Source organism: Platichthys flesus, chromosome 6, assembly GCF_949316205.1.
Source record: "Platichthys flesus chromosome 6, fPlaFle2.1, whole genome shotgun sequence".
In the NCBI taxonomy this organism is placed as follows: Eukaryota; Metazoa; Chordata; class Actinopteri; order Pleuronectiformes; family Pleuronectidae; genus Platichthys; species Platichthys flesus.
The window spans coordinates 3309164-3324022 of NC_084950.1; the positions used below are offsets into that span (position 1 = coordinate 3309164).

General features: G+C 43.4%; 1 protein-coding gene across 1 annotated transcript in view; it reads right to left on the bottom strand.

The window, feature by feature from the left end:
- Positions 1–14859, bottom strand: part of necab2 (N-terminal EF-hand calcium binding protein 2) — an 89228-nt gene that overhangs the window by 37790 nt on the left and 36579 nt on the right. The window contains exons 6-7 of the mRNA XM_062389037.1: positions 2200–2336; positions 1777–1904 (exon numbers count right to left, since the gene is read on the bottom strand). Of these exons, the coding sequence (XP_062245021.1) occupies positions 1777–1904; positions 2200–2336 (265 nt within the window). The remainder of the gene's footprint in view (positions 1–1776; positions 1905–2199; positions 2337–14859) is intronic.

Genomic DNA, 14859 nt, shown 5'->3' on the forward strand with positions numbered 1-14859 from the left:
TGGACCTTTACCAAAGGGACAGGGTCAGTGTGGATTTCTGGATTTGATTCAACGAAACAGTAACTGCTTAGTGGAGGTTAGAGATTCACGGCCTGATTCAGTGTCAGTGGGCAGAACTGTACAATTATGATGGTAAATATGGTTGAATTTAACAATCCTTATGTTCTGGATAAACAAAATGAGAGAAGTAATATCTACACAACAAACAAAAAGTGTTTTAATTAGTATCGTATAAGAAATGCATTATTATTTTCATCAGTTTTAACATGTAAATATCTTTAGTAGCTAAAAATGTAACCTCATTGGGATGCAAGTACTTCCAGTAACAGTATGTACAGTAATAGATTGAACATTACATTAAATCTCATTGATTATTGCAGAGTGACTCAGTCCAGTGACTTCTTTTAACAGATCTATGAATTGTTGAATTGGCTTGATTACAAATTGACAAATGAGCCGATGCATTGATTCAGCTGAACCGACGCTGCCGCCCCCGAAACGAAGAGGAAGCAGTTTGTGTTTGTTACTGAAGAGTTGTTTGTTTCGTTGAAAAGGTCGATGTCCTGTGCTTCCTTCTCGAAGGTCGCAGCCATGCAACCACTGAGCTGTTTCCACTCTACAACACTGGAAACCACACAATGCTAATGGTGACGTCTCTGCAGGCTGGTGATCGATGTGCAGGTGGAAGTCCTTCTAGTTGCTCAGGCTACGCTTTCAGAAAGAGTAAAGGGTGTTGATTGGAGACCAATGACAGGGTCTGTTGAATTTAGAATATCCTGAAAAGCCTAATGGTCGTACTTTTGAGTTATTACCTCTCATTACCTCCAACAAGGGCGTTACAGTTTCACCCCCGTGCATTGGTTGGTTGGTTGGTTTGTTTGTTCGTCAGCAGGATTACGCAATAAACAGATTTCCACATAACTCAACAGAAAGATGGGACAAGAGATAACAAATTTAACACCAATTTCTCCGAAGACAATTCATGGATCACGGTGAAAAACCCACAGGCCTATCTATGGGACGCTATCTGTTAGCCACTGGAACGCGAATGGAGGATCTCGACCAGATGCATCATCAGTGACGTTAATAGTCTTTAGCAGAACGTCAGTATTTCAGCTCCGAGCTGTCAAGTAGCAGCCGACCACATTTCTGAGCCTGATGCTGAGGGTGAACAAGATGTATGGGTCCTGAGACGAGACGGGACATCCGACACTCGTCAATAACAACATCTGACCAGTGATTGATTACAGCTTGTTCTGCCCTTTAAGACTCTCCTCTCCCCTGAGACTCAGCTCAACTCCACTTCTTATTGCAGCCATTGACGTTTATGTGACACACACAAACACACACACTACATTACAGATTTTAGATATATGAACTCTCTACCTTCTGCCTTTGCACAGCCATCCCTAAATCTCTTCCTCTTTCTTCGATGAAGGACTTTTGCATTCGACCTGGGCAGATGGCTGATTGAGGTGTTTTAAGATGGAGAATAAATCACATAGGTGTGTGTGTGTGACTGTGTGTGTGTGTGTGTGTGTGCGTGCACAGGGGGGTGTGTGTGCACAGGGGTATGTGTGTGCACAGGGGTGTACAGAGGATGAAGTGGTGCTGAGTGACAGTCAGGCTTTGATTTCTGCTCACCCCGGCTGATCTACCCCGACTGCAGGTTGGGAATGTGATGCTAATCATACAAGCAGATGACAGATGGAGTGTGTGTGTGTGTTTGTGTGTCTGTGTGTGTGTGTGTGTGTGTGTGTGTGTGTGTGTGGTCACCTGAAGCAGTGTTGAGGGTCCTGACAACCTCCCTGGCGGTGCTCACTCTGTTGTTAGGAGGGTAGTCAGGGACAGTGTTGTCATTGCGCTTCTCGGAAATTCGTGGGCTCACCTTGGCAGGTAGATGACTGAGAGGGGAGGGGCGGAGTTAGATAACGAGACAGCATGTGTGCGTCTTTGTGTGTGTGTGTGTGTGTGTGTGTGTAGAGTGAGCGACAGATGCTTTAACCATACAAGATCTGTGCTTGAAACACTGCCTGGTTTCCATTACAGCTGCTGACAATCTGAGTTTTACACATTATGCCCTGATACATGTGCACAGTCATGAACACACACACACACACACACACACACACACACACAGACATACACACACACTCCAAATTTCACAGCGTCTGACATCAGTCATTCCCTCGGTCTCACCCTGATTGGCTGTGCTGTTCGTCAATGGCGTCCACAGCACTTTCCACAGAGCTCAGCAGAGACTGGATCTGATTGGCCGATTCCTTCAGGAGGAAGCGTGTCACAAACTGCTCCACGTTGCTTCCTCTTTCGTAAACCTGGGGACACAGAGGTCAAAATGTAAACAGTGGGTTTGATCATATGTGAAACTAGTCTCAGAAGTTTGTTTGGGAAGAAAACGTTAGAAAAGGAAAATGTATTTTTTTCCATGGTTGTCACACATCACAGCTTCTGGTTCCACTTCCTGTCAAACTATTTTCCAGCTGAATCTTTCTAAGTTTAGTCCTAGAAACTCAAAATGGAAAGACACAAATATAAGGAGTAAAAAAAGAAAAAACTATTTGTCGTCTAGCATTTTCTGTCTGAGTCGCTTACTATTCTATTCTTTTTGCTGCAGGACAGACATAACCAGACTGTACATGTGTCTCAATCGCCCCCTGGAGGCTGCCTGCAGTATAGGTCATAAAGCCTGTGTCCTCCATGTTAGTAGATGGGGCGTTGACAAAACTTAAAAGTATAAGTAGTGAGAGGCCACATTTTGAGGAGCACTCGAACTCTAGTTACTCCGCTGTAATGTAATTGGTCAACAACTGAGAGGAAGCAGCTTAAAAAAGCTGTTGGACTTAAGTGTTGGACTTAAAAAGGTGCTGAGTTCTGGTTTTAATAGACTGAACATTCATTCAGTTCATATTCAGCAGACACAAAATGAAACAGAAATATCATCCACCTTCTCTTATTAAACAGAAAAGCCTTTAACTCAATTAGGTTTGAACTCGTCAGCTTTGTTCGCTGCTCTGTTACAAAACGGATTCACATTGTAGCTCTGAGCCCATTCTGCTCAGAGCTTATTGATCCGTAAGTAATAAACATTTTCCTGAAGCTGTTCTGAATTGTTGCTGTGAACCCTTGAGGTGAGATCTACTCCATCAAGCAGGAAATGTGAAGCTTTCTAACCTGAGTAAGACTTTCTCAGGACTAAGGAGCAGAGACGTGACATCCAGGCGTCGGCAGCACAGGGACTCGTGAACACGCTGAACTATCAGAGGAGGCAAGACTGGAGCTCCTGCTTTAACTCCGATGACCTTATCTCCCACCTTTTAATTATTTAGGGAGCTGGGCGCTAAAAAAAAAACTCCTTCCCTGAACACTGATTGTCCAATGAGAGCCTAGCAACGGTAGCGAAGCGCATTGCGCCTGTCAAGCTGTGGATTTCCAAACATGTTGAATCTTTGTCTGTTTGAAGAGTGGGTGGTGTCTGTATTTAGTTTCAACCACAACAACAACAACACAACTGCACCGCGTCAGTGGGGCCTTGATGCTGCAGCTTCACACCACTGCCCAGACCATACATTAGAATATTAGCTTAATTTCTGTCCAACCAGAGGAAGTGGAGACGCTTCTTCCATTTCCTCGACCTTCCACTGTTGGGAGGAAGTCCAGAAACAGCCAGGTTGTCTGAGGAAGCGTTTGACAAACACAACATGTACATGCTCTTCTTTACGGTCTGTTGCCCTGGGACATGTCAACAGAGAGTCCAAAATGGCCAGTATGAAAGCTAAGAAACCAGGAAGTGCTCCGTAAGTTCACCATTCAGACTATTCTGGATGTCCGGTCCTGGGTTTGTCCTCTGCATACTCTAAATGCTTCTGTTTGGACGAGTTGCAGAGACATAGTACAAGCCACAGAACCATCAGACCAACACATGAAGGCCTCAGTGTCAAAGCGTGGTCGTAATTGACTGAATATCTTCCCCCGACAGTGGAGTCAGTCGCTCATGTCAGCTTTACTGTCAGAAGTCACAGTGCAGTGATTCAGGGAGACAATTAAGGTTCCATGTGCAGTCAGCCTTCCTCTGCTGCTCTCTAATCAAAGACAAGCGGCCTCACGAGACACACAACCACACTGGCTGTATCGACTTCTATTATTACAGTCAATGGCTTTTACACATGTAAACACACACATGCATATGTGTCCACACACAAACCTGCAGCTATTGACTCAAAGGAGGCTCTTCCTCATCAGTTCAGTGAGCGATAGACCGGCCAGCTGCTTTCAGATTTACATTAACGTCAATTATAAAATGCAAAAACAAATGTTTAAGATGTATTTATTTAAATACAACCAAAAGAAATCAATGTTTATAGAATTTATGTGAGTGGTTCCAATTTTATTGTCAAGAGTCAGATTAGATCACTAATAACTAACATGCTAAGGTTCAATTACCAAAGAGGGATCCTATTTGGAAGAAATAGTTATATCTATAAATATGTATATAAATGTATTTGGTGAAGGGAGCATACTGATATACTGGAGAAAACAAGAAAACAAGAATTCAATATATTCCTTTCTATATCAAGGGTCTGTTCCATAACATTTGCTTTGGTCAAACATACTTAACCTGGTGGAGGGGAAATTATATTTCTATAACAAGAATAACACCATCATGTGCAGGGCTTTTTGGCCTCTATAATGTACTGATTTCTCTGAGGACTAATAATCACATGAAAAACAACAACAATTTCCAGATTCCCAGTTATAAGACGATAGGTTTTATGGCGTGAATCATGTCCAGTGCTGTAAGTGTTGTGTGTGTTTGGTCTCAGTGTTTTTAGGACTTTATTCCCTCTGTGGTTCCACTTTTCTGTTCAGAGTCACAAGCACTAATATTTATTAAAAATGACAACATGAAACAAACGGGTGAGATTTCCCTTCAGGACGAATTAAGAATGTAACTGTAGCAGCTCTTTTATTAACCAGCAGATCCAGAATAAACATTAGAGTCGTGATGGATGAAGTCAGGAAACTCTAAAGGCTCAAAGCTGCGACGGGAATAAAATGTGCTGGATAATTGGTTGTTTTTCATTTATGGTCAGAATAAAAGCCCTCAGCGCAAACACAGACACACACAAACAGACACAGACACACACACACACACACACACACACAGCAAATGTGAAGTCTGTGTGTAAAGTCAGTACATGTGTATTGCATATTCTCTTGTTCAGTGAAGTACTGTCACTACTTGATTATTTCTGCCATTATTAAACTTCAGCACTTGAAGCAGTGTGTGTTTATGTGTGTGTCTGTGTGTGCATATTAAACTGTGTGTATATGTGGGTGTATGTTGATCTATAGCATGTGTGAGTCATAAGTAACACACAGTAAATACTGCTTCTTTTCCAAAGCTATACAGCGGCAAGAACAAATAAGTGAAACCTTTTAAGTGGCTGTACCTGGTGTTCTGAACCTAATGTTAACCCTTTGGCTTCAGGCGACATCCACATTACTGCATTTTACACGCTTGGAGACCGTGGCATCACCAGCACTTGCTCCCTGATTGGCTGTTTGCAGTCACGACATATTGTCAGAGACATTTCAACGTGTCCATCTACTTCCTGTTTGCAACAGCACACACATGCTCAGTGTACGGGAGCGGTCACATGACCCGTTTTCAGGTGAGCACACATTATCACTGATAAGCAGCTAAAGCACGAGTCTGGATGGAGATTGTTTGAGTGTCAAAAATAATGTTTTTAAATGAAAACATTAGTATGGATGTTGCCAAAGTGTCAGTGGAACACAACAATTAAACATTCAGACTGCTGTTGGGAACATAGACTCTAAATAAAAAGCCTTGGATTGGGTTTGAACCTCCTTTGCCAAATAAAACCTCAAACAATTTCACTTCCTCAGAATTTAACAACGATCAGAAACAAAATTTGGTGCCAGTTTCCCATGATGTTTAATCTGAGCCATATTCTTCAGACATCTGGTATAAACACTTCTCAGCTCTGTGATGTCATTTCACAAGGAATCCAGAAGCAGCCGAAGCACCGAGCCACAGAAGGCGAACTGGTGTTGAATTGTCTATTTTAAAATCTGCTCCTCACTTCACCCTGTCCCGCTCTCCCCTCAGTGTTCCCTCTCTCTCTCCCTCCTGTATGTACAGTAGCATCCTCTCTCGCCCTCTGATGAACGTGTCCCACGGGCACAGCTTCAAAACCCGGTATAGAAAAAAGCTGTGATCTATTATTCACATGGATCACGGACCCTGGAGGAGATACACCCTCGCTCTCCACTGGCTCCTTCCACCAGTGGAGCTACATGGGATTATGTGACTGAGTGTGTGTGTGTGTTTGTGTTTGTGGGTTTGTGTGTCCACTTATACAGATCCGTTTGTGTTTATGAGATCCAGGCAGGAGCAATGAGACGGTGTCAGGGTTCGCTTATGTTAGTGTGGCTGGTTTTGTGCGATGATTGATGATGGAGCTCTCCAGAATTTATCACACTTATGAGGCTCAATATCCTTTATTGTGTGTATATTTTTCACACATCACCGAAGGCTTCATTTGAATCAGTGCACAGAGGCGACACATGCACAGAACTTCAGTCTGACCCCGAGTCACTGCCAGGATCCACCTTCCTATCTCAAAGTGGAGGTGACGTGTTTTTCATAAAATGAGAAAAATGTAATCAGGTAGGTCATGTGTGTGTGTATTTGTGTGTGTGTTTGTGTTTGTGTGTGTGTTTGTGTGTGTTATTGTTTCATGTGCAGTATTTTCTCTCATCTTCTTGGGAGTTAACAACAAATCTCCTCATTACCATCCACCTACGCATCTGCACACATAGAGAATCTTACCACTGCCGGCACACACACACACACACACACACACACACACACACAGACAGGCACACACACACAAACAGACACACACACACACACACACACACACACACACACTCTGCATCTTTTGTGATAAGATGTTGGCGGCTGATTACAGGGTGTTGCAGGAGTAATCAGTGATTACAGAGATTGGTCTCGTTAGGGGAAATTATTCCTTCTTCTGTGACTCAGATGGAGATACAGAGGCTGTGCTGAGGGGGGGGGGGGGGTGACAGGGATGCAGGCCTCCAGGGTGAGAGGTGTAACTTGCTGATAACAGTGATGCTTTCAGTGTTAAGAATATTCCACAGTTGCTCTTCAACTTGGACTAATGAATTTCACCGTGTTGGCAAAATAAACAACTGGAGCATAACCAGGATTGAAACAGCCCCAGATAAAGCTGACAGAGCAAATTACAGTTTTTCTCAGTTGTTAACACACAAAAAGCTAAAATTCGGCACAACCTTCACTTCATGTACCAATCGCTTGTTGTCAAAACACTACACACAATGTTTAGTTGTTGCACACACTTCTCAAGTAAAATCTCAAATCATCAACCTGCAACACACAAATACTAAAATATCTAAACATTCAGGTCTTTTGAGCAATTTGCAATCAGGACTGCAGCATAAGAGTGCCTTGAGCCTCGGTTTTGTTTGATAAACATGGAGAACTTGGAAGATATCGAAATAAACCTTTTGTTACTGCATATTTGTGTGCTGTTTTATGTTATGTTAAGAAAAAAGTTGGCCTACACTGACACATTTTACAAAAGGAGAAATGGCTCATTCTCCAGAGTCATTGTCATTCATATGGTGTGTTCCATTTCGATGATTGTGTTTTCAATTTTGCACTTCAGTGTGATGTATATGTTTGGTAGTGTGCAAGCAAATGCTTAGTTGTGTGTACTCAATGAATGGCATGTGTGTGTCATTTGAAAATATGGCTAAAAAAAGCTGTTATGTTTTGAAAAACATGTGTTAACAATTATGAAAAATAAAAATAATAAAAGCTCGATATACAACAAAGATAGAACAAGGTTACATCTCACTTTGATTTAAGACAAATCTCATTGATTTCCTCCTGTTTTGTTCCAAACTCTGATAATGTGGATAATAACAACATTATTGTCTAGAAAATCGATGCCACTCGGTTCCATGTAATGAACGGACTTCAGGTGAAAACCTTCTGTCAGTCTATCAACACCAAGGCTCCCTGCAGAGGGTCAGGACATTTGTCTCCAGCTTTACTTCCACTCTCCTCTTGTTGGGCCACAAAGACACAGACGAGAATCTCATTGACTTCATTCCCCAGGAGGGTGTTGGTGCCTCAGTCCACAATAGCAATGCACCAACCTGTAATGATGTTCTACTCCATAATGAGACAGTGAGTGGCTCTCTCCATCTTGAATAACCCACAATCAAAAGTAATGATGGGGGGTGGGGGCTGTGGAATAGTCTAGTGTAAATAATGTCACTGTCTTTCACGTGGTTTCAACAGGACACTACTACAGTGATGGAGGAAGAGGAAGCTGTCGCAGGCCGAAGACTGAGAAGCACAAGATGGAGGAGGGATGTAAGTGTTGGTATCGATCCACCATCCAACAGCTTAGTCTAAAGGAGCTTAATCACTCTCAACTGACTCCAGATGTCAATGCAACTCGAAGGAGAGGAGAGGAGAGGAGAGGAGGAGAGGAGGAGAGGAAGAGAGGAGAGGACCCCATCCCTATTTATATTTTTCAACGTATATTTAAGTTAAGTCTTTATACTGTTGAAAGTTAATATGTTAAATTTAAACTTCTAACTAGCCTTTGCTGAAAAATAGCTGATCTTGCCGATTCCCCCTTTATGGGTTAAGTATTGGTTCTGGCACAGTTTCGTTGCCAGTATCTATTTATCACCAGTATTGGGGAAAACCCAAATGAATCACAATCCTAGAGAGGAGAGGAGAGGAGGAGCGTCTTGCACCTCGAGCAAATAACTGAAAGTTGAGATCCTTGCAGTTAAAAACACCTTGAGAAGGAAATTCTTTCATTCTTTCTTTTTCCATAGAGGTTTAAATACCCTGTGGAGTTCTTCACCAGTGGCATAATGGTGGAGCAATGTTTTTATGAATGGATATCAACCATTCAGTGGAAGATAAATCGGCCTCTGAGATTCACAACACCTCATCTATCTGGACACTCAGAAAACGACTCTCCTCTACCGTGTGCCCCTGAATACATCTTTTCCCCTTAAATATGTAAACGTATCTTATGAATAGAGGAGAAGAGAAGAGAAGAGAAGAGAAGAGAAGAGAAGAGAAGAGAAGAGAAGAGAAGAGAAGAGAAGAGAAGAGAAGAGTTGGTTGTTCCTGTTCTTCCTCTCACCTGTCATTCAAACAGCTTCAGGCGGCACGGCGGTGTGTACAGCTCACAGGGTGTTCTCTCTGGAGACTTCCCAAGCCGCCTATTTATAGATTTTTTTTTATTACCTTCTATTGGTTTGATCTGTTGTTGCCATGGTAACCTATTAAAGTTGTGGTCTGAGCTGCCCCCCCCCCCACCCCCCCGATAAGAGCTCGTGTTGGTTTTCTCTTCTCCAGCAGCATCAACGTTTATTTCACGAGTCTCTGCAGTTTCAACACAGCCGCTCTACGTGTGAGGATAACTGGGGTTCGGTGTGATGGGAACCCCCCCCCCCCCCCCCTCCCCCCCATCAACTCCGCCTCCGCTCACACATCAACCAATTAAAATGGTATCTTAGCAACCACAGTCAATATGTCTCTAAGCAACACCATCTTAGCACCATGCAGGAAGCCATGGCTGAGCAGGAGACCACACACACATACACACACGTACACACACACAGATGTTATTGCAACTGGGATGTCTTCATCACATGAGCTAAGATGTTAGAGTGGAAAAGGGGGGGGGGGGGAGAGAAATGTGATAAAAGTAAAAACCACAAGAAATGGACTGAGTGAGTGTGTGTGTGTGTTTGTGTGTGTGTGTGTGTGTGGGGGGGGGGGGTCAAGCACTCAACGTGGACTTGTACAGCTGACCACCCGCTGACATCTACCAGTCCATTAGCAGGGCGCTAACCTGTGCACGGACTCACACGTGCACACACAAACGCACTCTGCACCATCAGCATCAACAGTTTTTCTCTGCATTGACTTTGTAACGGAACAAATTCTCTGTCGATAAATAAATGTGGGTCAAATGGGAAAGACACATGTTGTGAGATGTCAGGTTCGGGGCTGCATGCTACATGCTACATGCTACATGCTACATGCTCCACGCTGTGTGGTTGATGTTGGAGGTTTCTGTAGATGTTTTCTGTTCAACCACGGCAATGAGCATTTGCTTAAACACGATGTGATTGGCTGGTGCGGGCAATCTCCTGAACCACAATGCATTGCGGCGGCACATGATGTCACCACGTTCACTTTGAACAAACAGCGCTCGCTCCGACTTGCAGCTCGGTTCAGTGCATGTCTCTGAACCCCCGCACTCCGGTGGCTTCGCTGTGAGAACATTTGTGTTTGCAAACAGGATTGAATGATTCTAAAACAGGAAGCGATGATAGATTACCAGACATTGGGCCTGTTGGAAGGATTTAACTGGTGGACGTGTGGAGCTGGTCCACGAGCAGGCCCCGGGCCAGAGCTTGTTTCTAAACAGAAGGCGAGCTCGCTAACAGGCATCAGAAACAATGAGACACCTCAGATATGATGCCAGCCTCATCGGCTTTCAGGGACACAACGAGGATGCAGGGAAGGCCAGGAGGAGGATGGAGGTGCAGGAGGAGGGGATAAACAGTGGGAGGGAGCGAAGCTGCTTGGGGGAAAGGCAGATAAAAGGAGGAGAGGAGGGAGGCAGGAGGTGGGAGAGGAGCATGGAGAAGAGGGTAAAGATGAGGAGGATGAACATTATGCTGAGCTTTGTGGTTCATTTGTGTGTTTTACTATCTCAGTCCCTCAAGTCAGTATAAAATCCCTATAAGGAGTTCCCCTCTCTGTTCTCTCCTTTCACCCAATTACACACAAACACACACACGCACAAACACACACACACACACATACAGACTATCTTCCTCACTCCCTACAGTCCTCTGCATTATTCATGCATTGGGTGTAACCTCATCAGTCAACACACACCCAGCTGACAACACAACACACACTCACCCTGTTCACTCCCTCACACACACACACACACAAACACACACAAACGCACACACAGAGACACGCACGCACCCACACAAATTATTCATGTCCGCATCATTACCAGCTGTGGGACACACTGAGGATGCAGTCAGTCAGTCGCACACTCCATCACATGCTCACCTGTACAGAACACCACACTCACAGAGTAAACAGGGGACGCACAGTAAACGTAGAGACAGGGACACGCCCACACCTTCAGACCTGAGAGTGACAATACTAAAGTGTAGCTTGTATTACCGCAAGTAATAAGACAAGTGGAGCAAATACATCTTCTTTATTTAATCCTATTGTTTTGCTGCCTCCATTTTTGTCTCCACAAAAACTGAACTCATCATCAAACAGTATTTCCCAATGAACATGTACCTAAAGTTTGGATTGGTTGAATCTTCTCAGAGGTTTACCTTCTTCTTCCTTATCTTATTATAAACTTCTTTGTTTTAGCTGTAGTCAGATTTAAGCTCTAATTATTTTTAAATACGGGGAACACATTGCTCGGCGTCATGATCTCTCCTTTCACCCGGCCGCTCTGTGCTTTGCTTTCATTATCATGATCTCTGTAGTAGGAGGTTTCACATCAAGGCCTCGTCCTCGACTAAGATGGCTCTCTGAAGTCTTGAGGAGCAAGAGGCATCTTCTGACTTGTGCTTTGAAAGAGTCCTTGATTTGAGGTCATGTGGGTTAAAATAAACAGCTTTTGAAGTTTATGATTATTAATTTCCTTCATGGGCCGAAACCATAGACTGTAAATAAACATGGATGCAGAGTCAGGGTCTGGACATTGTGGACTTTTATTTTCTTAATGTAAACAGTTCTGCCTTTGAAAATCAATTGAATTTGACATTTTCCTTAATAAATAAATACATTTCTCATTTAAATAGTACTGCCTCCACCATGTTTGCACCTGTTACCATTATCACAAGTACTGTTAGTAGATCCCCAGCAAAACGCCCACCAACCAAAACGTGCAATCTGTTATAATATATATTTATATATCAATATACTATTCCAATCATTTCCAAGCTCAGCTCCTCCACTGCATGCATTGCAATTTCCTACTTCAGCTTTTCCCGTTCTCCAACATACTTGTTACAGTGAAGCATTATGCTCCACTGATGATTTGGCTGTAATCACATAATCCTGTAGGATGTCATTTTATTACATGCAGTGTGTTACTGAGTTGTGTTTGTCTTATCGGCCTGGTCAAGATGTTCTCCTCTTTGTTGCTCCCATGGCTGTCCACACTGTGCTCACCTCCTGCTGCACTGCATAAAGACGTCTCCCTGTGTGAGCTACAGCCCGGCTGCCATTGTATAATAATGTGTTTCCTTCTGATTTGCCAAGTGAAATATCCAGGACGTCTTCATGATTTAGTGCTTAGCCAATGAATCCACCCCTTTATTCTGCTTTACTCCTCTGTGTGAGCCGGTAACTTCATTAAAAGTAGCCACGATATTTATATTTTGAAATCTATACAGAGTCTCAGATATCTCATTAACAATATCTTGCCTACTTTTGATGAAAGTAACTTTAACGACGTGATTACTGAGCATGAATCTGACCACGGCCTTTCTGAGTTGTAACTCTTCTACCCACTGTAGTGCTGCTGCATCACTTCCATCCTCCTCTGTAAACTGATACGTTTTTTTCTACATTGTGATTTCTTTAAGTTGTCTATTTATTGGGGGGTAAGTAAGGGAAATGTAACATGTGACCAGAGTGGGAGGGACATATCCCATCACTACGCTTCCTTCACTTCTCACTTCCTGAACTCGCCCCCGTTCTCTTTCTCTCTTTCTCAGCGTCTTCCCACCGCCTCCGTCTTTCTGTTCTCTCTTCACCATCAAATTCTTCTTTCACCCAAACTTGTCTGTGTCAACTCCATCACATCTCTTCCTTTGAGGGATGCACTTGCTATCAGAGTTTACATCTCTGATTGATTTACATGTTTATAATATATATACATGCGTTGAGGCTGCAGTGAAGGAAGGATCCAGACTGAGCTCTTGGCACCAGGTGGCTACAGACACACATTCATTGGACTGAACTTAATCAGATTATAGAGATGTAGACAATATTCTCCCCGTCAAGGATTATTTCACATTTCTAATCAATTTACTTCGTTTATAATTATTCTGTTGCTTATTTAAATGATTTCCCTGGTTCCTGGTGAAAGGACGTGTTATGCGTAAGGGAAGAACCCATTATATTTTCATATTTAGGGGAGTGATAGCTATTGGTGGTTTTAATTTGGTGCAGTTTGATTAAAATGAAAAGGACTATTTGTCCTTGGTGCATTCCACTGAATGTCATCCTCGTTTTCCTGATGTTTTTCTTTGTTTGAAGCTCAATCTTTTCTTTACACGCAACATTTCTTCAGCACATTCTCCAATTCCCTTTCGGTGATGTGAATTAATTGGGTGTGGCCATGTGCTCGTATGTGAGGGAGAAATCCTCATTATTTTCCTTTAACATTTAATTTGACTATTGAAGAACCTCTATCATTCATTCAAGCTTTAAAATCTTACGTTTAACTGATAGAATTTATAGTGTTTTGTTCCAGGGATCCATAAAAAGAATCTCATTAAGGGAGCACACAGACTCCGCTCCACCAACATACTGTAGTGGATATAATCTCCATTTGAAACCCATTAAATCCAAATGAATAAGTGATGAACGCTACGCAAACGGCTTCACCAACAATCCCATCGCTGCCTCCGACTGAGCTGAGATGTTTTACTCACTTCTCCTCATTCGTCACCATCTTCACTCCGACCTCTCACCCAACCTCCCTCTCCCCTCTTTCCCCTTTCTCCTCCATCCATCATTCTCCACCTTTTTACTCCCTACCCACTGTTCCATCGTTACTGTGTAAAGACCTAAACGCTCCCCCCCCGCGATCTACTTCACCTTCATCTTCACGAACAAAGCAGGGGATGAAGACGACGAGGTGGGGGGAGGTGGCGATGGCTCGGGGGCGGAAGAAGACAATAGAGAGCGGAGATGAAAGAGGAGAAGATGATAGAAAAGAGAGGTGAGAGGAAGAGGAGATGGGGAGGAGGAGGAGGATGAGGGGCAGCTACAAGCCTCATGGAGGGTCACTCACCGGCACAAAACAATTTCCTGAACTGATTTGAAAAAAAGGACTTGGGCTTAACAAGATTTTAGTGTGCGTGACTGATTGCGTGCGTGCGTGTGTGTGTGTGTCAGACTGTGTGTGTGTGTGTGTGTGTGTGTGTGCGTGTGTGTGTGAGCGTGCCTGCAGATTCATTAGAGTGCGTTGGCTCGCTCAGTGAAAGATCGAAAAAAAAATTGCTAAACACCGCGGCATTTCTACAGAACAGATAGGACAGGAGATTGAATTAATTCTCCCTCTTCTCTTTTTGTTGCCAGCTCATCACCACCTACACACACACAGACACACACACACACTCCACCTGCCGAGGAGCCAATTAAAAAAGGTTTTCTGGAACAGATTCTGTTACTGCTGTAAAAAGCTGTCACACAAAAAGAAAAGGAGACAAACATTTGAAAGAACACTGGATTTGAAGTGTGGGCTCCATGTGGATTACATATTTAGAGTATTTGCTCGTGAAATTGTGAGCCGTCATTTGGGAGCGTGACTGAAACGCTGCCTCAGCGAGGAGGCAGACGTGCAGGAGGGTTTTCTCTGAATCCGTCACAAACGGACAAACAAACTCACTGCCAGCCTCTCTTTTTCCCCAAAGTTGTTATTCTTCAGCTGTCCTCACTGC